This window comes from Gnatocerus cornutus, unplaced genomic scaffold (assembly GCF_029298725.1).
Source record: "Gnatocerus cornutus isolate USDA-ARS CGAHR unplaced genomic scaffold, icGnaCorn1.1 ctg00000239.1, whole genome shotgun sequence".
Classification (NCBI taxonomy): Eukaryota; Metazoa; Arthropoda; class Insecta; order Coleoptera; family Tenebrionidae; genus Gnatocerus; species Gnatocerus cornutus.
This window is the reverse complement of record NW_028275558.1, coordinates 1-20,434: the sequence shown is the minus strand read 5'-3', so window position 1 is coordinate 20,434 and position 20,434 is coordinate 1. Positions and strand designations below refer to the sequence as shown.

General features: G+C 41.6%; 1 protein-coding gene across 1 annotated transcript; it reads right to left on the bottom strand.

The window, feature by feature from the left end:
• Positions 1-296: 296 nt before the first annotated feature.
• On the bottom strand, positions 297-1,240 carry LOC148165712 (uncharacterized). Its single transcript, XM_088049685.1, has 3 exons — positions 1,222-1,240; positions 627-1,180; positions 297-581 (listed from the first exon to the last, which is right to left on the bottom strand). The coding sequence occupies exons 1-3, from the start codon at positions 1,238-1,240 to the stop codon at positions 297-299; spliced, it is 858 nt and encodes a 285-aa protein (XP_087905811.1).
• Positions 1,241-20,434: the final 19,194 nt, after the last annotated feature.

Below are 20,434 nucleotides of genomic sequence, written 5' to 3'. Positions count from 1 at the left end.
GATTATGGTTTATTAGGACATACTGACAAATTTTTTGTCTAGACAATTTTGTAGCGATTTTTAATTAGTTTTATTCATGACACATGGATAATACAAAAATAATAATAACAATTTTCAATACTTACAAGTAACAATTATTCCTCTTCACTACCGTCGTCTAGTACTTCTTCATCACTCTCGTCATTTAAATTAATTATCAAATCGTTAACCCTTGGAATTGACGAAAGATATGAATTTTCGATGTCAATCACGTGTTTGACACAATTATTCCAAGTTTCGGCGCCAATATTATTAACTTAATTAGCTCTAATTGTGTCGACGACACTTCTACTCAAACTAGGTGAGCAGTTATTCCGGCGAACCTTTTTTTTAAGATCAGCCCATATCATTTCTGTAGGATTCAGTATACAATAATATGGAGGCAATCTCAAAACATTATGACCGTTTTCCTCGGCTATCTTATGAATTTTATATTTAGGCGAAACATCTAAATCCTTAACTATGCGAAGTAATTGATCCTTTTTTGCTTTTTCTGGTCTTTCAATCTTATTCCGGTCCAGGTAATTAATTATATCTTGCTTCTTTGTGGCTTGGTTTGTTTTTTGTTAATTTGCTTGGAATGGTACCTTGCGGTATCCATAACAATCACGGAGTTTGGTTGGATGTTTGGAAGTAATTGTTGTACGAACCAACAAAGAATAATTCATGTCCTTGTGATAGTCAGCAGAGCAGTTCTTTATATTTCGTGCTGATAGCAGTAAACTATTTTGCACCCATCCATTGCTACCACCAGCATGCAAAATGATAACACGTTTATCTCGTGATGGAGGAGTTTTTAAGCAACAGTCTACGGTTCCATCCGTGAGGTCTTTGCGAACAACATCATGCGTGTCGTACCAGGTTTCATCCAAAAAAATTATTTCACGGTCTTCGGAGCGATAGTTCCTGATTTGATTTATATACTCAGTCCAGAGTTTTTTCAAGCGTGAGGATTCCATAATTGCCATTCGCGTATCTAATGTTTTGTAATGAGACCCAACACTTCTTAAATATATTCTGAATGTTTCATCGCAATAATCAACGTCGTATCCGCTATCTTTTAGTCTTTGTTTGAGGGTTGCAGTTGTTGGCACGATGTTCTCGGTATACATCTTGTATATCATCTGTTTAATTTCGACAACTAAATTCTCACTGATTCTGACAAAACTTTTTTTGTCGCACCGTTTTCTCTCAAAGTCATTCTTTTGCAAAATTTTCTGCACCGTTGTAATAAGGAACTCTTGTTAGTGTGCATCTTGTTTTCACTGGATGAGGGCATTTCATTTTAATTAATTCCTCGTGGATATTTGCTACAATTTCTTGAGCATCCGGGTGAAGATGACGCCTTTTTTTGGGTTGCGGCTGATCAACGGCGTCCATATCTTCGTTAACGACATTTACATTGTCATTTACGATGTTCACATTTTCGTTTACCTCTTCGAATGCTGCGTTAAGGTTTTCTTCGTCACTGATAGTTTCGATATCCACGTCAGTATCAGTATTTTCGCAAGACCACGGTCGCCACATTTTACACGGTACTTGTAACTTAAAATTCGAAAAAAAACGAAAAGACAGAAAGGGCACACGTTTGCAAAGCTGGATTGTTATAGAAACTAATTTTCCGACGACCACTATAAAATATGCCACAGTTCATACAGTTTTCTGGTAGTGAAAATTTCAAATTGCAAACAATTTCAGTGCGAAGACGACCGAAGCGCATACCCGTGTGCAATGAAAAATTGGAGATCTCTGATTGGCCGCCAACTGTGTGTTTTTGTATTGCACACAGGTCGACGCAGATCGGGCATTATCGGTATCTAACTTTCGGCGCAACGGCATAATTATTTTGTCCGCGGCTAGGTGCTCTGCCGAATGATATTTTAAGTTTTAACTTGCCCAGAGATAACTTGACGTATTTTTGCACCGTTATTTGCAAGTGGAAGAGCGTAAAATATAAACTTTAATTAAAAAAATAAATATTAACTCTGCGATTTTTGTGATCGTCGGAAAAATATCGTGTACAACACGTGTTGAAAATTCGATTTCACACTCGTTTGCATAAGCCACTCGCCTACGGCTCGTGGCTCAATTTTGCAAAACTTGTGTGAAATCTTCCATTTTCAACACTTGTTATACAATATACTATTTTTATTTTTGGTGAAACTTCCCTGTTGCCGAACCCTGTATAATAAATACCTAAAGGTGTTTAAAAGCATCAAAGGTGGCTATGAAATGGCAAAGAAATTTGCCGGCCATTACAAATGTGGGTTTCGATTTTTCCACTGACATTTGCAGTTAACCTCAGTCGTAGAACAAAGTTAATTTTGAAACAAAAACTGTTCTAGTTATAGTCTGAAACCTGCAAATCAAAGACTTGAGCACAAAGTCGTAACGGAAACGTCGTTTACGTGAGTGACATTTTAAGTGTAGTTAAACATAGTTATAATCACTATGAAAACAAAGCGGCAATAATAAATGGCAAAAATTTCAGAGCCACCTTTGATGCTAGAAACATTTATAAACACCTTGCATTAAGTTACTAACCAGATTTATGGTTAAGTACCAGCCGCCCGCTAAGTGTTTTATAATGGTCGAAATTTCAATGCTCATTAAGACAAGAGCCGTCTAAGTATGACCAGATTACCTGAAGTCGAATGGGGTTGAAAGCGTTTCAAGTAAATTCCAGCAGCTCTACTTGGAACGCTTTTAACCCTTTTCGAATCCTACTAAGTGACCAAATGTCGGTCATTAAAAACCACTTAGTTGGCGGCCAGTGCTCAACCATCAAGTTTATTATAAACTAACAAAAAGTAAGCAAATTTTGTTAAACATCTCGGTACAAAAGTATTCAGTTATTTTTACAAGATTTTTTCGATTTTTTGGCACCATGCTTTTGTACAAAATGTTCTTTACTTAACAAATTCATTTGAATATAAAATTATTGCACAGAAATCTTACTTTTCATTCCATCAAAATATCGGTGGTGTGCGACTTTTCAGACAGCTTGTATTTCAATTTAATCATGACTTTAGCCGAAAATAGAACAGGACTGGCACTTTTTGTCACAAATTACTCAAATTTACTTTTTATATTGTATTGTATTTTATATTTATATTGTATTGTTCTATTTGTTTTGTTCATCTATGGAAAATTATTAATTATATTCATCCGCCGAAGTTCATTTTTATATTTTTCAAATTATAGGTTTAATATCGCGGAACATTTGTGTTGACAAACCCCGTATGATTCATAGGACCTATTTCTAATTCACCCTGAACAATATCCCTTTACGTTCTGATAAGACACAAAGCCTGATAAAAAAATGTAGACGAAATTGCTAATATGACTTTACTGGCAATTGTAAGCAACAGATTGATTTCGTTTATACGAGGACCAAACAAGTTTTCGCACAGTTTGCAATTTCAAGTGTTTAATTAGTTGGCGAATAATAGCTAGGTAATAAAATACGCAACCCTATTTTGTGGAAATTCAAAAAGGGTTGCATGCAATACGGTTGGTTGTTTATCCCACCCTTATTCACCAGTAAACACTCTAGCGCACCCCACTTCTACCTGAGCCTATAAAAATGGTTACATTTTAAATTTTATTATTATTCTGTTTTGAACTCTTAGAAGTAATTTACCGTGCGCCATCACGGAGTTAAGTGTTGATGTTTTAAATTAGCTTTAACCGTCCACATGGGTTTTACATTTTGTGGTGTCATTCCGAGTCGACCGTTTGAAGTGAGAAGACGTGTCTTCAGTGCATCGTTCCCGACAGCGAATTTTCTGCGACTTCCTTGCAACCAGACGAAGATTGCGATCCAGTGCTCACCCATTCACTGTTGGACAGCGGACACCGTTGCTGTGACAAGTAGCGGTCAACCATCCAACGCCGGACGGGAAGCGGCGCTGCTGCGCTCCCACATCTTTCCCAGAGAGCAGTGCCCGTGAGCTACGAAGTGAGCGGTGCAGTGCAATCAGTGCTACGACAAAAGACGTTTTTGCGTCTTTTTCCCCTGATGGACACTCAGTGAAGTGCGAATCGACCCCCGACAACATGAATTCCACCAGGATGGAGGAACTCATCGCTGGACTCCAGCAGTCCCTCTTGGCGGCCCTCCAACAGCAGCTGCAGCAGCAGTTCGAGGCGTTCACCGAGAACTTCTCGACCCGGCTCGGAGGACTTCAAATGGCCGTCACCACAACAGCCAACAATGAGCTCACCACCACCGCCGCCACCACTCCCAGGACCGTGAGGTCCTTCAGCCCGGCCTTTTCAGAGATGCCGGCAGAGAAGACCGCCAAGGAGGCGAAGAAGAAAACCGCGAAGACCTCAAAGGACTCCAAGAAGTCCACCAAGGACTCCAAGTCACAATGCTGGACTCGACGAAATTCCTCTCCGTCCAGAGGAAAGCGAGGACCGCCGGCATCGCGATCCACAAGGCCGCCGCCACCGCTGACGGCGGCATGAGGATCCAGACGGCGGCATGAGGATCCAGACGGCTTCGTCGGAGGAGTTCAGGAGTCTCACTCGACTCCTGGAACAAGAGAAGGTGGAGTACTTCACCTACTCGCTCCCCGAAGCCCGACCGGCAAGGGCAGGTCATCAAGGGAGGTCATCAGAGGAGTCCCAGTCGGGATCTCCTCCGAAGAGGTCCTCCAGGACCTGCTGAAAACCGGCATCCCAGCCCTGCGCGCCAGCAGGATGCATCGCCAGGGAAGGAAGCTCCCCCTGGTCCAGGTTGAGGTCCCAGCCAACCAGACGGAGAACATCCACCGCGTGACCAGGATGTTCGAGGCCATCTCCGTCAAGGTGGAGAAGCCCCACAAGATGGAAGCGACCAGTCAGTGCCACCGCTGCCAACGCTTCCACCACTCGCAGACACACTGTACTGCCAAGCCGCGCTGCGTGAAGTGTGCAGGTGAACACCGTTCTGGGGAATGGCGGAAACCCAGAACCGCCTCCGCTAAGTACGCGAATTGTAGTGGCACTCACACGGCCAACTACAAGGGGTGCTCCAAGTTTCCGAAACCGCCGCCCCCGGAACCATCTCATGGGCCGAGATGGTCAAAGGAACACCGGCGAAGAAGCAAGAAGTGAACTTCGTCCTCCAGAAGAACCAACTCCTGGAGGCCATCATTCAAGCCACGGACACAAAGGATCTCGCCAGGAAACTGGCAGCGTTTGTATCACTCCTCTGCTAAATGGGTAGTTCCTCACTAACTCCCTCTTCCCTACAGATTGCGTTCTGCGTTCTGGAACGCCAATGGACTCCGGCAAGCTCGTAATGAGCTTGAGGAATTCATGGACCGACTTGAAGTGGACATCGTACTTCTGTGCGAGACGATGCTTCAAGAGGCGTCCCGGGACCCAAAAATTCTTGGATTCACACTTCATCGATCCGATAGGCCGAATGGACGTGGAGGTGGCACCGCCATCTACGTGAGAAGCGCCATCAAGCACAACGCAGCGAACGTCCCAGATCTCCAACATCTGGAAGCGACGACCGTCACGATCTCGACCACCAGGGGACCCCTCCGGCTTGTAGCTTGCTACAATCCACCGGGGCACAACACCCGGCTCCTCGAAGCCGACCTTCTGGCCATCATGGACGGCTACACTCCAGTCCTCGCTGCTGGCGACTTCAACGCCAAGCACAACAACTGGGGCAGCCGAACCAACAACCAAAATGGCCTCACTCTCGACGTTCTTCTGCAACGACACTCCGACATGGGAGTTCGTGCGCCGGTTCAACCGACGTACCACAACTACCGAACTGGGCTTCCCGACACTCTTGACATCGCCATCGTCAAGAACGTGCGCCACCAGGTAGAGCTGACGACAATCGACGAACTTTCTTCGGATCACAGCCCCGTTCTGATGCAAATCGGCAACGAGGCAAACGAACCAGAGGTCGTCACCACGTCAACAGTGAACTGGATGGATTTCATCGCCCACGCGGAGAATGAGTTCAGAGAATTCCCCGAGATCGAACATCAAGGTCAAATCGAGGCAGCAGTCGAAGAATTCGAGAGACGGATTCAAGCCGCCATCGCGATTCCTCCCGGCCGCCAACCAAACGGCGCACGATTCCCCAAAGAATCGTGGACATGATCAGGGAGAAAAACCGTGCCAGAAGAATCGCAAGGAGAAGCGGCCTCGCCGTGGACCGAACGATTGCGAACCGTCTCCAGCGAGAGATCACGATCGACCTCCAGCAGCAAGAAACCGCTCCCTCCCATCCACGGAAGAAATGGAATCTGCCAGATAACACGGTTGTATCTTTAGCGAACATTTGTAATGCCGCATTCAAATTTCGTTATTTTCCAGATCGTTGGAAGTGCGCAACGGTGATCTTCATTCCGAAACCGGGCAAGGACCACAAATTTCCGCAAAACCACCGACCCATCAGCCTGCTGTCCGCAGTTGGCAAGGTCGCGGAAAAACTCATCCACTCCCGACTGGCGAAAATCGTCAAAGATTTCCACATCCTGCCAGATGAACAATTCGGCTTCCGTCCAAAACACTCCACCTCCGACCAGCTGCTAAGAGTCGTAGAATACGCTGCCACCGGGATCGAGCGCAAGCAAGTGACTGGTGCAGTCTTTCTCGACGTCTCCAAAGCCTTCGACACCGTTTGGCACGACGGCGTTCCGATGGCGATAGTGCAGCTGTTTCACTCCTTCCTCCAGGACAGAAAATTCCGGACACGCATCGGCAATTCTCTCTCCGAACTCCACGACATCGAGGCCGGGGTCCCTCAAGGCTCCGCCCTCTCCCCTCTCCTGTACGATTCTCGCCCGCTCGAAGCAACCGCTGCTGGCAACCCGATACCTTCAGGAAGCCGTCAGCCGCCTCGAAGACTGGTGCAAGCTCTGGCTGATCGACGTCAACCCCGAAAAGAGCACAGCGCTCTTAGTGACACGACGTAGAGTTCAGCCAGAGGGTGAAATCGAGATGTTCAACAGAGTCATTCCCTGGAGAGACAGGGTGAAGTACCTGGGTGTCATCATCGACCAAAAGCTCGACTTCCGCCATCACCTTGACTACGCCGTAGACAAGGGGAAGATGGCCATAGAAATGCTCCATTCGCTCATCTGCAGACGCAGCAAGATGTCAACCAACAACAAACTCCTGCTGGCCTTCAACGCCCCATGGTTCGTCCGCAACGCCCAACTCCACCGGGAAGCAGATCTCCCCCTCATGGGGGAGTTTCTCTACGACATTGCGGTCCGGTCCTTCAGGAAAGCTGAAGATCACCCCAACCCACTCGTCCGACTCGCCATCGACTACGATGAAGAAGGTCCCTCCAGATGCAAGCGGCCCAAAATGGCGCTGCTTAGAAGGTGATGGGAGAAGAAATCCACACCACCGCACCTTCCGACGAGTCCCCTAGTTTGGTGAGAGCGTTCCTCTTCGTCTTGCGCTTTGCGCAAATTTTCTTGCATGTTAGTTTTTAAGGCACGCCAAGACACTGTGAAAGTCAGTCCTCAGCTTCTCTGAGCACCGCCTCCCACAGAAGTCTCTCCCCTGCTTTGCATGGTAACCCGCAGACCTTGTTTTTCCCCGCGTCCGCGTCGCGAAAAACAAAACCCGCCTGCTGGGAATCGGCTTCTTCTGCGAAGTAGTCAAATTCTACTAGGGGCCGCTTTTACAAAGCAAGTATAAATTGAGAATAGCATTATTCCTTAGATAAACCCTGGAAATGGGTTTTACAATCAGTGGTTAGTTCGTAGAATAGATAAACTTGAGTATAACCATGGGTATTTCTTATTCCGTCGACCGGCGATGGGATTGTGAGTTATTCCTGGTAAAAGTGGGAATTGTATGCGCGTGTTTACCCGTCATAATTAAAATATTTTACTTCAAAAATTTTTGCAAAGTGCTTCAGACAAGTGGCAAGTTCAAAAAAACTCTATAATTTCGCATCAAAATTGGCGGCTAAAAAATAATGATTTGCATGAGAAATTTTTAATTTTTTTGCAACTTTTGTGTTTTCTGATATAAACTTATCCAAAAAATGAAATAGAGAATGTATAAAGAAACCAAAATAACAGCAAGTTAAAAAAATTAAAAATGCAAAAATTATTAGAAAAATTAAGATACAAATACTCAAAGATTTCGAGGAACTTTATCTAAAGCAAATGAAGAAAAAATCCAAATAGAGAATGTGAACGAATTTAAAAAACATAGATGATCTAGTAAGTTTTGTACAAAAATGTAAAATATGTACGATTTGAAATTGCAAATTAAGAAAAAATATAATCATATTTATATTTAAAGAATAATAAAATAAATAAATTTAGTGAAGTGGAAGTTAGAAAAACTTGTTGTATTCTAAATAATCTTGGATTGATAAATAATATTTGAAAAGTTCTAAAAAAGAAGGAAACTAAGAATATATTTATAGCCATAAATAGGTTAATATTATAAATAAACCTGAATAAAGGTAGGTATATTAACAATATTTTTTCTATATTTTTTTACGCTTTTTTAAATTCACATAACAAAAAAATTATACGTGATACGAAGTTTTTGAGACAAAGGTGTTGTTTAGTACTTTGCTTAGATTTCAAAACAGCAACTTTCAAAAAAGGTACTCAAAATTAATTTCAATTTATCGAATAGTGTAATTAATTACATCCAATTGATTCACTGAAACTACAAAAGTCTGCTAGAACATATTAGGATCATGGTTCCAGTCGCATCACGTGAATACGATTAGTTGTAGAACGAATTTTATTTTGAATTAATCTCAACATATTTCCAAATGTCTCATTACTTAAACGGAACCTTCAAAGTTCTTATCATTTTAGATAACTAGTTTTTCTTATAAATACATACGTAAAAATCAATCTACAAACCGTTTAGGGCCTCGTACTTATGAAAGTTGTTCGACAATTTTCTCATCATCATCCGAATCAAATATTGGTACATCATTTATCAACATTTTGTGATTTTAATAATTGCAAACCATAACGTAAACCGTCTTTGTCCGTTCATTTGACAAACAAAATTAAATAAAACTTGGGGAATTTTGTTTCCAGTGTTACCAATTTCGCTTATCTCCGGTATAGCTAACCTAGACCGAAAAAGTACTTGTAAAATTGGTCATCATTTATACCACGAATAACCGGCGGTATAAAATTATGCCTAGGATAACTACCCCGAGCTTATACAGGGTTTATACCTGATTTGTAAAAGCGGCCCTAGGTGAAGTTTTGAATTACTGAGAAAGAACCCTCTGTTCTCTCTCAGGCCTTCCGATTAGAATATAAGGGTAGCAAAAGCTACCCGCACATTCTCATTCCGCCCGATATATATATACATTTTGTGGTGTTTTGTGACTAAACTACGTCTGCGTTTTTAGGTGAGTAAGTCATTTTTTTACGCTTAGGGCCGCTTTTACAAATCAGGTATAAACCCGGTTTAAGCTCGGAGTAGTTATCCTAGGAATAATTTTATACCGCCCGTTATTCTAGGTATAAATGGTAACCAATTTTACAAGTGGTTTTTCGGGGTAGGTTAGCTATACCGAGAATAAGCAAAATTGGTAACACTGAAAACAAAATTCCCTAAATTTTATTTAATTTTGTTTGTCAAGTGAACAGGATAACACGGTTAACGTTGTGGTTTGCAATAGTTAAAACGCAAAATGTTGATGGAAGATGTGCCGATATTTGATTCGGATGATGATGAGGAAATTATTTATCGACTTGGACAATTACGACGCCCCAAACGATTTCAAGAAAGGTAGGTTTTTGAATGACCTAACACAATTTTTAATTAGATTTTAATTTCTCGCTGCAGGACGAACTACATGGCGACGCTAAATGATGAAGAATTTAGAAAAAGTTTCCGTCTACGTAAAGAGACCTTTTCCAACTTGTTAGGTTTAATTCAAGGCATGATTCGATCTCCGACAAACCGGAATCATGCAGTTGATCCACAAACAAAATTATTACTCACCCTAAGATTTTATGCGACTGGCACGATGATTTTGGTTGTGGGAGATTTTTGTGGGGTCAGTGAAGCAACCGCATGTGTGATAATTAAGGATGTAACGAATGCAATAGCATCTTTGAGACCACAATTTTTATACATGCCAAGAAATCTTCAAGAACAAGAAGAAGCCCAACGAGATTTTTTTACGCTAGCCCGATTTCCCAAAGTTATAGGAGCCCTCGATTGCACCCATATAGAGATAGAATCACCAGGAGGTCCAAATGCTGAATATTATCGTGGAAGAAAAGGTTGGTTTTCGCTGAATGTTCAAGTTGTATGTGATTCCAAATTAAGAATTTTGGATATTGTGGCAAGATGGCCCGGGTCAACACATGACCAAACAATTTTTAATAATTCTTCGTTAAAAAGAAGAATGGCTGCAGGTGATTTTCGAGATTCCTTGTTGTTAGGTGACGGTGGTTATGGAGTCACACCGTACTTATTAACACCACATTTACAACCAAATGCGGCAGAAGAACGTTTATACAATGAAGCTCAGATTAGAACGAGAAATACCGTAGAACGTTGTTTTGGTGTATGGAAAAGACGGTTTCCAATTTTGTCATTATGCATGAGAGTGGGATTGGAAAAATCTCAAAATATAATTGTAGCCACTTCGATCATACATAACATCGCCCTCAGCGACGGAGACGAAGAACCACCTGCCGAACCACAAGTGATGGAGCGTGTTCAAGAAAATCAGCGTCGTCAGCAATTGCACGAACATGATCAAGTTGTTGACCACAGGAATCACAATAATAATCAACGCAGAGCAACGTTAATTCATGATTATTTTCGAAATTTACTTAATAATATGAACAGATAATAAATTAATTGTAAATAAAAAATTTTGAAAAATTACATTTTTATTTGTATTACAAAATATTACACAAAACTAACTACTGACACATTTTCTTTTTTATTTCTATTTCTGTTATGAGAATTTCCATTTCAATTTTGTGTTTTTCTTGCATTTGCTTCATCTTTATTTTATGTTCCTCTGCAATAACACGCTTCTGCAGCTCTACGAGCTCGATCTTACTTCTAGCAAGTTCTTGAAAAATGTCCTTTGATTTGGAGTTTTTCTTTGTTTTTATACGATACGATGGTACCGTTGGAACTAGGGGTTTCATTAAAGTTGGAGAATCCGGTAGAACTGAGGGTATCTCGTGATTAGGAGTCATTGTAATACCTGTAAACACATATTAATTGTAAGAATCATCAATAATGTCATTGGTTTAATGTGCTTACTTTCGTCTATAATATGTGTCGTTTGAACAGCTTCTGCAGGGATCAATGCGGGATGTATTGGCTGCTTCAAAAGTGCAGGATTCCACTGAGTCCATTCCGACTGTCTGCTTTCGGATGCTTCCACAACGTTTTTCTCTGTTTCAACTAGAAATTATTATGTTATAATTGTAAAAAACGTTGATTCTACAATACTTACTGCTTGCAATTTCAGCACTGTCTGAATCAAACTGATTCAAGTGCCCTGTTGCGCTCACTCCTATAATGGCCAAAACTCTTTCTTCAATCGTTCCAGGCTTGAAACTTGAACAAGGCCCTCCCCCAGTCTTTTTGAGGTTGCTCTTGTGTAGTGCTACACCTTTTCGGGTACTATTTTTTAGGGAGTCCCATTTACTTCTTAAATTTTCTTTGGATCTGCCGGTTTCTAATTTATTATTAAACATTATCGTTAATTTATCCCAAGCTTCTTCTTTTTGACCGTTAGCAGTCCGTTCTCTTGCATTCTAAAAATTAATTAGAAGTGTTTAATGAACTTATAATTCATAATTACATAAAATAAAAGAACAACTTACCCAGTTTGTTTTTATGTTGTTCTACCAAATCCATTAAAAATTCGGTTTCTCCAAATGAAAAATTTGAGGAGCGTTTACGTTTTTCCATTTTAAACCTTTATTGAACTTGTTTCTAAACACGTTTCAAAAACTGAACTGAAATATGTCAATTATGACAGTAAACACGCCCGCTATCTGCTATGTCCCACTTTTACCAGGAATAACTCACTAATCCCATCGCCGGTCGGCCGAATAAGAAATACCCATGGTTATACCCAAGTTTATCTATTCTACGAACTAACCACTGATTGTAAAACCCATTTCCTGTGCTTATCTGGAGAATAATGCTATTCTCAACTTATTCCTGGTTTGTAAAACCGGCCCTTAGTATATGTCGTGTCGGTTTAGCAGACATGAGATTTTTATATTTATTTATTTGTTTTTCATTACAAAATGCGTAATATCACCTAATTCAATCGCTTATCCGCGTTCTTTTCGTTCAGCTGCTAGCATTTCATCAGTTGCCAGTGTTTGCGTTTTTCAAAAACTTTTCTTTCCGTGTTAACGTATTTTTTAGAACTAATTTGTAGAATATCTATAGAGGCACAAAATTTAGTTGATAGTGCATGACCCCCACCATTTTCGCAAACAATAGATCCATTAATTTCGAATTTTTGGTTCTGAACTAGAAGTATCTATAATTCCACACATGTTACACTTATACGTAAATATAAACTAGCGTTTTGGGGTACATACCCGTATAATTTATTATCCTACATTGGATAAGCTAGGCCATTACAACTTTACATTTCAACCGTTTTATTTTTCTCAGTTTTCCTGACAGAACTCTAACAACTGTAGACCCATGCTTAAGCTAGTTGTGTAGTTTTTTCTGCGCAGTTACGAGGGTTCTGGTTGTTTTCTTACGGTCTCGGAGATAACCGAGTGAATAATGTCACCATAGTTAAGTTTTCGATGTTAGAAAAAACTTTTTTTAAAGTTTTATTTATGGTATTACAACTATCGATGAACTACTCTTACTACGTCTAACAAACTTTATCTTTCTACTGCTCTCACGACTCTATATAATGCAACAAAGTGCCGAGGTTGCACTGTCGCGGGTGGTACGGGGATGTAACTCCTCTCTGCCGAAGAGGCGACCTTAGGGCTGAAGGAAGCCTTCAAATGATTATTGGTTGGTCCTTGGGATCTTCGTTCGGGCAGCTTCTACGAGTAAGTAGAAACTTCTACGAGTAAAGCGGTCCATTCACGATAGTTCTTCATCTTTTTTCTCCGTTATAAGCTTGAAGAAATTTCAAATTTTGAGGCACTTCATACTATGCTGAATGCTAAATGTTCAAATCTTGCAAGTGTCAAACACATGGACACTTCGTTCTTGTTGGCTTCATAACTTCGTTCTTGTTGGTGACGATTCCGTTTAATACGATTACGGTTAGTTTTCTTTTTGCTTCTGATTCTTCTGGTTTGATGTAGGAGATGTTTTACCCAGGAATGAAGAATGTAACAGATGCATTTTCTGGAGCAATTTCCATGCAGATTTTGTCGTAATGTGCTCATTAAAGGTAGTTGGATTGAAGTTTAAATGACAATAAGTTGGATGCAGGTTTTGGATAAGTGAGAAAATTTTAATAATAAATTGTTTTGATCAGTGAAATTTGAATTATAAAAGTAATTTGATTTCCTTTGCTACAAAATTTAATCTCAATGATTTTTTCGAAAAGATTTTGTCTACAAATAAAGAAGAAGTAGTTTTGTCTTGAAATTCTTGTTAACTAAACGATTTTATCAAAAGCATTCAATAAATCTGGATAACTATTGAATTATGTAGACTATTCAATTTTGAAAACAAAGTCGCCACTATCAATTCAGAAGGACCTTAAAATTTGTTTTTCTGTTTATTTCCTTTTCCACTAACTTTATAAACGGTTTGCAAAAGGAATCAATTAGAAAATTGAAAACAGCATTTAATACTTTGACGTTGTCAATTGATTTCAGTTAAAACAGGGGAATGTAAATTTGGCAGTTACTAATATAATTACTAACATCAATTTCTATTGATGGCCAATAATCATTACTTTGTAATCTTCCGAAAGTCATCTTGCTGGTTGATTTTACTTTTATGTTGATGGCAAGTTTTGTGGTTTTCAAAATCATCATTACTGACTTCAATTTTAGGACGATTTTTGGTGAAATGAAAATTTGGTTCCGCTTGTTATTAATAATTTCATCTAAAATTGGAATCCATCGTTAATTAAATTTGCGTGTCCATCAGGGGAATGGGCACAAGAAAAACGTCTTTTTTCGTTGCACTGCACTGTTTAGCTCACGGGCACTGCTCTCTGGGGATGATGTCTGGAGTTGGATGGGTGACCTCTACTTTTCACAACGGCGTCCGCCTGTTGCAGAAGGTTGCAGAAGTTGCCCGTCTGCCTGGAACGGATGCGACAGACATTCGAGCATTGCAAGTCGAGATCGCGGATGGCATTTAGGACTTCATCGTTGTCGATGTCGTCCTGGACGTCTTTGATCTTTGATCTTTGATAATTATAAAGCGTTGATTGATGGGAGTAGAATTAGTGTGTTCATGCAGAGAGATTTTGATGGAAATCTGAGATCAAGGCGATAGAGATGTCTAAGCGTATGTCTTTCGAAAGAAGAAATTTTGAACAGCAAGCGGTTAGTAAGAGAGGCGTAGAGTAAAGATTTGTACTCGAAGATAGGGCGAATAAAAGTGTTGTAAGTGTAGTGTAGGGTTTCTGGGCTGCAACCTCGAAGTCGGCCGCGAATGAGATACAAAAGATTTGATCTATTCCGTGCTTTTTTCATTGTTGTTGCCAGGTCCTGGTGTAGTGTGCATGTTTGAGCGAAGGTGATTCCTAGATAATTGACAGGATTAGTTTTAGAGATAGATTGATTGTTTATAGTTAGCCGTATGTAGCGTTGAAAGTTGAGGAGATGCTTGTGTGCAAGGGGAAATGAGAAGTAGATGGTTGGCATTTGGAAGGAATTGGCTTCACTCTTCAGGCGTTTGTCCACTTTTCAATGCGATGAAGTTCTTTCTGAAGAGTTTCCGCGGCTTTGACGGCATTCTGATTACTGGACCAGATTGCCGTGTCGCCCGCGAACATCCTCGTCTTGGTCCGGAAGTGGTCTGAAGCGGGAAAATCTCTGCAGTATGCAATGTATAACAACGGTGACAGGACGGAGCCTTGTGGGACTTCGGCCTTGAGGTTGAAAGAGTTTGAGAAAGAGTTGTTAAGTTTGATCCTGCAGGATCGGTTTGTTAGGAAGGAAGCGATGAGCCGCGTAAATTTAAGATTGGCTCTAAGGTTAAGAAATTTTTGGATAAGGCCGTCGTGCCAGACTTTGTCAAATGCCCGTTCGATGTCCAGGAAGACACCGATGGTACATTCTCCAAGGTTGGCGTGTCGAGTGATGTCGGTTTGAAGTTCTACTAGCGGATTTTGCGTACTGCGGTGTGATCTGAAGCCGAATTGCTCTGGCGGAAGCAAATTTTGCGTCTAATACAAATTTTAATCGGTTTGTTAAGATTCGTTCAAAAGTTTTGCCAGTGATGTTAAGAAGTGAGATTAGGTCTGTATGACTTAGGGTCGTTGACGTTTTTACCGGGTTTAGGAATCATGATAGTATTCGCGGCTTTCCACGCGGTTGGAAAATACAAGTTATTTAAACAGTTATTGAAGATGTTAGTTAAAGCTAAGAATCCGGATTCTGAAAGGTTCTTTAAAACTATCGGTTTGATTTGATCGGGTCCTGGAGCTTTAGTGTTTTTCAAATTTAAAATTAAAGTTTTTACTTCGAAAACAGTGACCGGGTCTGTTAAGTGCTCATCGTTTAGGGGATAAGGAAGTGGTTCGACTAGTAGAATATCGGCGTATGGTCTGCGCATTATTTGATATTAAGTTAAAAAAGTGGTTGTCAAAGTTGGGGTCATTTGGAACTTGGTGAATTTCTTCGAGAAGGTCCGCGAAGCAATTTGCTTTGTCTTGGGAAGAGTGGTAGACGTTTGCTCCGTCAATTAGATTATGGTTCGCTCGAGAACGTTGGCCAGAAATTGCCTTGAATTTTGACCAATACTCTTTCCCGTTCCGATAATCCAAAGACTCGCAAGTTTTGAGCCAAGTTTCCTCTTTGTAGCTGTTAATGTCGCGTCTGATTTTCGAGTTGATTTTATTGATAAGCGTTTTTAGAAAGGGGTCGCGGCTGCGGACGTAATCGCGGTAGATTTTGCGTTTTTCTTTAATGAGTCTGAGGATGCGGTTTGGCAGTGGGATTTTGTCCTTTGGAATGGTTTTGGGCTTAATGGCTTTAAGTTTACAGTAATCGAATGCTTAAGTTAATGAGTCTATTTGTCGGTCTATTTCTTTCTGGGAATTTACTGGGATAATGACTGGTAGGGCTTGGTCTAATTCTTCGCGGAAAAGGTTCCAATTAGCGTTTTTGTAATTGAAGATTTGAATAAGTGGTGGTTGTGGCTGATGGCCGTTGATAAAAAAAAATTGCAATTAAGGGAAAGTGATCTGACGTTACTGTGGTGCCTATTGCTGTTTCATTGTGAAACGCGTGAATTAAAGATTCAGAGATAATGATATGGTCAATAATTGAGGCGCCTATATGAGAGGCAAAAGTGGGAAATCGGTTTTCTAATCTGTAAATTGGGAGTTCGCTAATGAGAGTGGATAGGATTCTGCCGTTCGGGTTAGTTGCAGTGTCTCCGAAGTCTTCGTGTCTGGAATTAAAGTCGCCGAAAATGACTGAATATGGGAGATTGGACGCGTATTCGAATAGTTCCGTTGGGAGTTTTTGCCTACGGGCTGATAGAGGGAAAAGAAAGTGATGATTTTATTGTTAATTACTACGTCGGCTGCGGCAAGTTCGAGCGAAGTTAGGTTGGGAGGCAAGTTATGTTGAGTTGACTGAAAGTCAGTAGAAACTAGAAGCGCGGTTCCGTAAGAGATGTTTGAGGGCGTGTTGTGATAACAAGAAAATTTTTTGACTTTAATCGCGAGACTTGAGCGCGTTTCGGTAATTGATAAAATTTTGATCGCGTCGGTTTCGATGAAGTTACGGACGGTATGCAATTTACGCTTGATTCCTGCAATATTGACCGTGGCGATATTCACAGTAGGGGACAGGAGGCCCCCGCCGGGAGTGGCGGAGGCGGCCACCGTGGTAGGGCTGTCGAATCTACTCAAAAGTTAAGTAGATTCTTTGACCCGCATGATTGATGCGGGTCTTTGTCTTAAGGACGGATTTGGAAGCGCTCTCGACGAGCTCGCTGACCTTTTGCTCGCTGGTGAGGGAAAAGGTCGTACAAAAGTTTTGTGATGAATGTGATTGTCTGAGGGATCTGCAAATTCGGAAGGGGGGGTTCCAGAATCAGAGTTGGGGCAATGGGGGTTTCGGACGTGACGACTGCGTCCTTGATTTTGGGGCACTGGCGGGACCAGGCCGGGTGGGTGCCGTTGCACAGAAGGCAAGTTACGTGATTGGATTCGCATTTAAAAGCTGGGTGGTTCTCTGAGCATTTGGGGCACGCGATTTTGTTGGGGCATTCAGTGGCAGGGTGCCCAAGTTGGAAACACTTGGAGCACTGAAGGGGGCGGGTTTGACGGGGGCTTTGGACGGCTCGCACTGATGGCGTTTGCCGAACATGATGACGCCTTCCTTGAGGAGGAAGTCGACGGTCTCTGTGCTGTCAGTGATGACACGCATCAGTTGAAGTGAAATTTCCTGATTTCATTGAGCGGATCCGCCAGACTCTGACTGACTGACAGACTGACAGACTGACAGACTGACAGATTGTGTGACTTGAGGGCATTGAGGGCTTCGTCGTATTCGATGTCGTCGTCAACATCGCGAATTACGACTGAGAGATGGGGTTTAGAAGTGGCAGTGGTTGGTTTAGCTTTGATTTTCTTGTGGGTTTCTACAATTGAAATAGATTTGTTTAATGTGGCAAATTGAAGTTTTTTTTGGTAGTCGCTTAGAAGGGGGTTTTGAGTGACCAGAAGAGCAGTCTTGTTCCAGTTGACAAGAAGCTGTTTAATGTTTTTGACCAGAAGAGTGGTCGTTAGAAGGGAATAGGATTTCTTTTGTGCAGCCCATTCTGCAGGGATGTTTCTGATTGTGTACTTGTGGTACACGTTAGGGGAATTTGGTTGGAATTAGATGAGACAGAATTTCCTCTGGCACTAGGAGGCGAGAGGGCGTGTTGCGACGAAGTCACAGAGAAAATGGGTGTTAGAGTCCTTGCGGGCGAAGAAGGGCGTGTGATTAACTCACCTGGTGATGCCGACTGGCGGTCGGAAGTGGAGAAATGCTCTATGTTACTGGCACTTGAGGCACTTGCACTGGCACCACTGACACTTGAACTTGCGCTTTTCACTTTTGAACTCTTGGGAGCACTTGCGGGTGGCTTTTGGGGCCGGGGGCGAAGGTCTCTGCTCGTCATCGGCGGAGCACGATGTGAACAAGTCAGAGATTACTTCAGGAATGCCGAAAGCGTCAAGTCAAAATACATTTTATTCAAGTTACTAAGAGTTTTTACATCGAGTACTTAAGATATTACAGTTTATTTGGCCGCTGGTGAGGTTTTTGGCCTTTTCGGCGGGCCTGGTATTTTAGTGAACAATACTAAGGCTTATTCTATATAAAATTGGTTCTTAAAATATGACTAACAAAATGTATTTGAAAAAAGAACTAGAAATTTAAAAAAATGGAAGGTTGAAAAAAAGGAAAGTGGAAAGTAGAAAAAGAAGTGAACTCTTCGTGGGTTTCCTGGGATTTTACATGGGGTTCCTGGAACTCTTCATGGGTGTCCTGGGAGTCTGTGGGGATCCTGGGACTTTTCATGGGTATCTTGAGCTTTTCATGGGAATCCTGGAACTCTTTATCCGCCATCTCGCGGATGGCGTTTAGGACTTCATCGTTGTCGATGTCGTCCTGGATGTCTTTGATCACATCTTGTGAATAGACATAAAGCTGCGTAGGGTCGTTAGTTTGTTGTTAAGCCCGTTTGCGTTCTAATACGCCACGTTAAGTGTGAATTTAAAAGTTATAGGTGTCAAGATTAAATGAGAAATCAAGATAAGCTGCTAACCTTTCTTGTTTTGTTGTAGCGTTTCCAAGTACGCGCGCATGATCATTTACACATCTCAGTAGTTTCTTATGGTTGCATGCTTGATTAATTGTTTGAAGTGACGCAACTACATCACTGGCGCTCACATCACTTGCTGCACTGACTTTTGTGGTTGCACTCGCACGTGCACTTGCACTAGCACTGGCTGTTAAGGTTGTTGCATTGGTGGTCCAAGCGTTGAATTGCGGTTGAGGGGTCGGCACAAGTTTGGGGGCGTTGTTATTAGCATTTTGCTTATTTTGTAGAGCTTCGACTCTTTTGGTATAGTCGGGAAAGGTCACACTACTTGCAAGATGTTTTCCCTTGCAGTTGGCACACTTAGTAATCCGGGCTCGTGCAGTTTTTCATGTTGTGGGGCCCACTACACTTCAAGCAGACCGTCTTGGCGGCACACATTGTTGTTGAGTGTCCCCATTGTTGGCAGTTATGACATTGAATAATAAGTTTCTTATTAACATGTCTTTCCTATACAACTTTTGTATGCATGATTACATAGTGTTTTGCGTTTAGATGCTTTAGGGTAACATCTTGTCTTGTAATGACCATGAATTTTGGTCTTATTGTCTTTTTCATTCGTATTACGTTGGTCGCAGGGATGTCCAATTCTTGGAGTTCAGCCAATAGATCTTCAGGGTCCGGGTTGTAATCTAATCCTTTCAAAACGAAAGCGTGAGTTTTATCTTCTTTTGGCATGTAGGTGTGGTGATTAATACTTTCTGTTTTGAGAGCGAAGCTTAAGTTTGACCAATCATCTTTATTTGAAGTTTGGATCGTTGTTCTGTTACGAGTGTATTTGATTGTAAATCAGTTGCTGGTATTGGTTTTGATTAGATCATTAAGCGCTGCGTAATTGACCGGCTGCCCGTGTAGTATTATTGAGGGTGGCGGTTTAGTGGTGGCTTTTTTTTGGGGGTGAGCTGTCCTCCGTTTCGTCTGTTGGCTTATTGTTTCTAAGCGGCTCGAATTTGTTAGCGGTGATTATATTGTTACGAGAAGATTCTGGAAGCTTCGAGCGCCAGCGCTGGAATGTTCCGTGCGTTTCGAGAATCGCCGTTTCTAGAAGGTCGCTGAGTCATAGGCGGAACTCCCGAATATTCTCGCAGCGCTCCAGCATTTAGGCTAGTGGTAGGGGAATATCTGTATATAGGGGAGTAGTGATAAGATTGGGATAGTAAAGAAGTAGTCTAGTATTTGGAAATCCTGAAAAGTGTTGTAATTGTGAAGTACGAGAGTGTTCATAGTGCACAATAAAATTGTTATTGTTACAAGCGAGACTTTTGATTTTTCGGCCAACGTGACAACTGGTGTCAGAAGTGGGATCCCGTCCAGCATTGTGATCGAAAAAATTCTGGAATTTTCGATCGGAAAATTCGTGACATTACCGGACTGTGACATTGTTACTTGA

Excerpts from the sequence above, each read along its gene's own strand:
- LOC148165712 (XM_088049685.1), bottom strand. Across the intron at positions 582-626 it reads ATTGTTATGGATACCGCAAG|AAGCAAGATATAATTAATTA; the intron begins GTACCATTCCAA and ends CAAGCCACAAAG.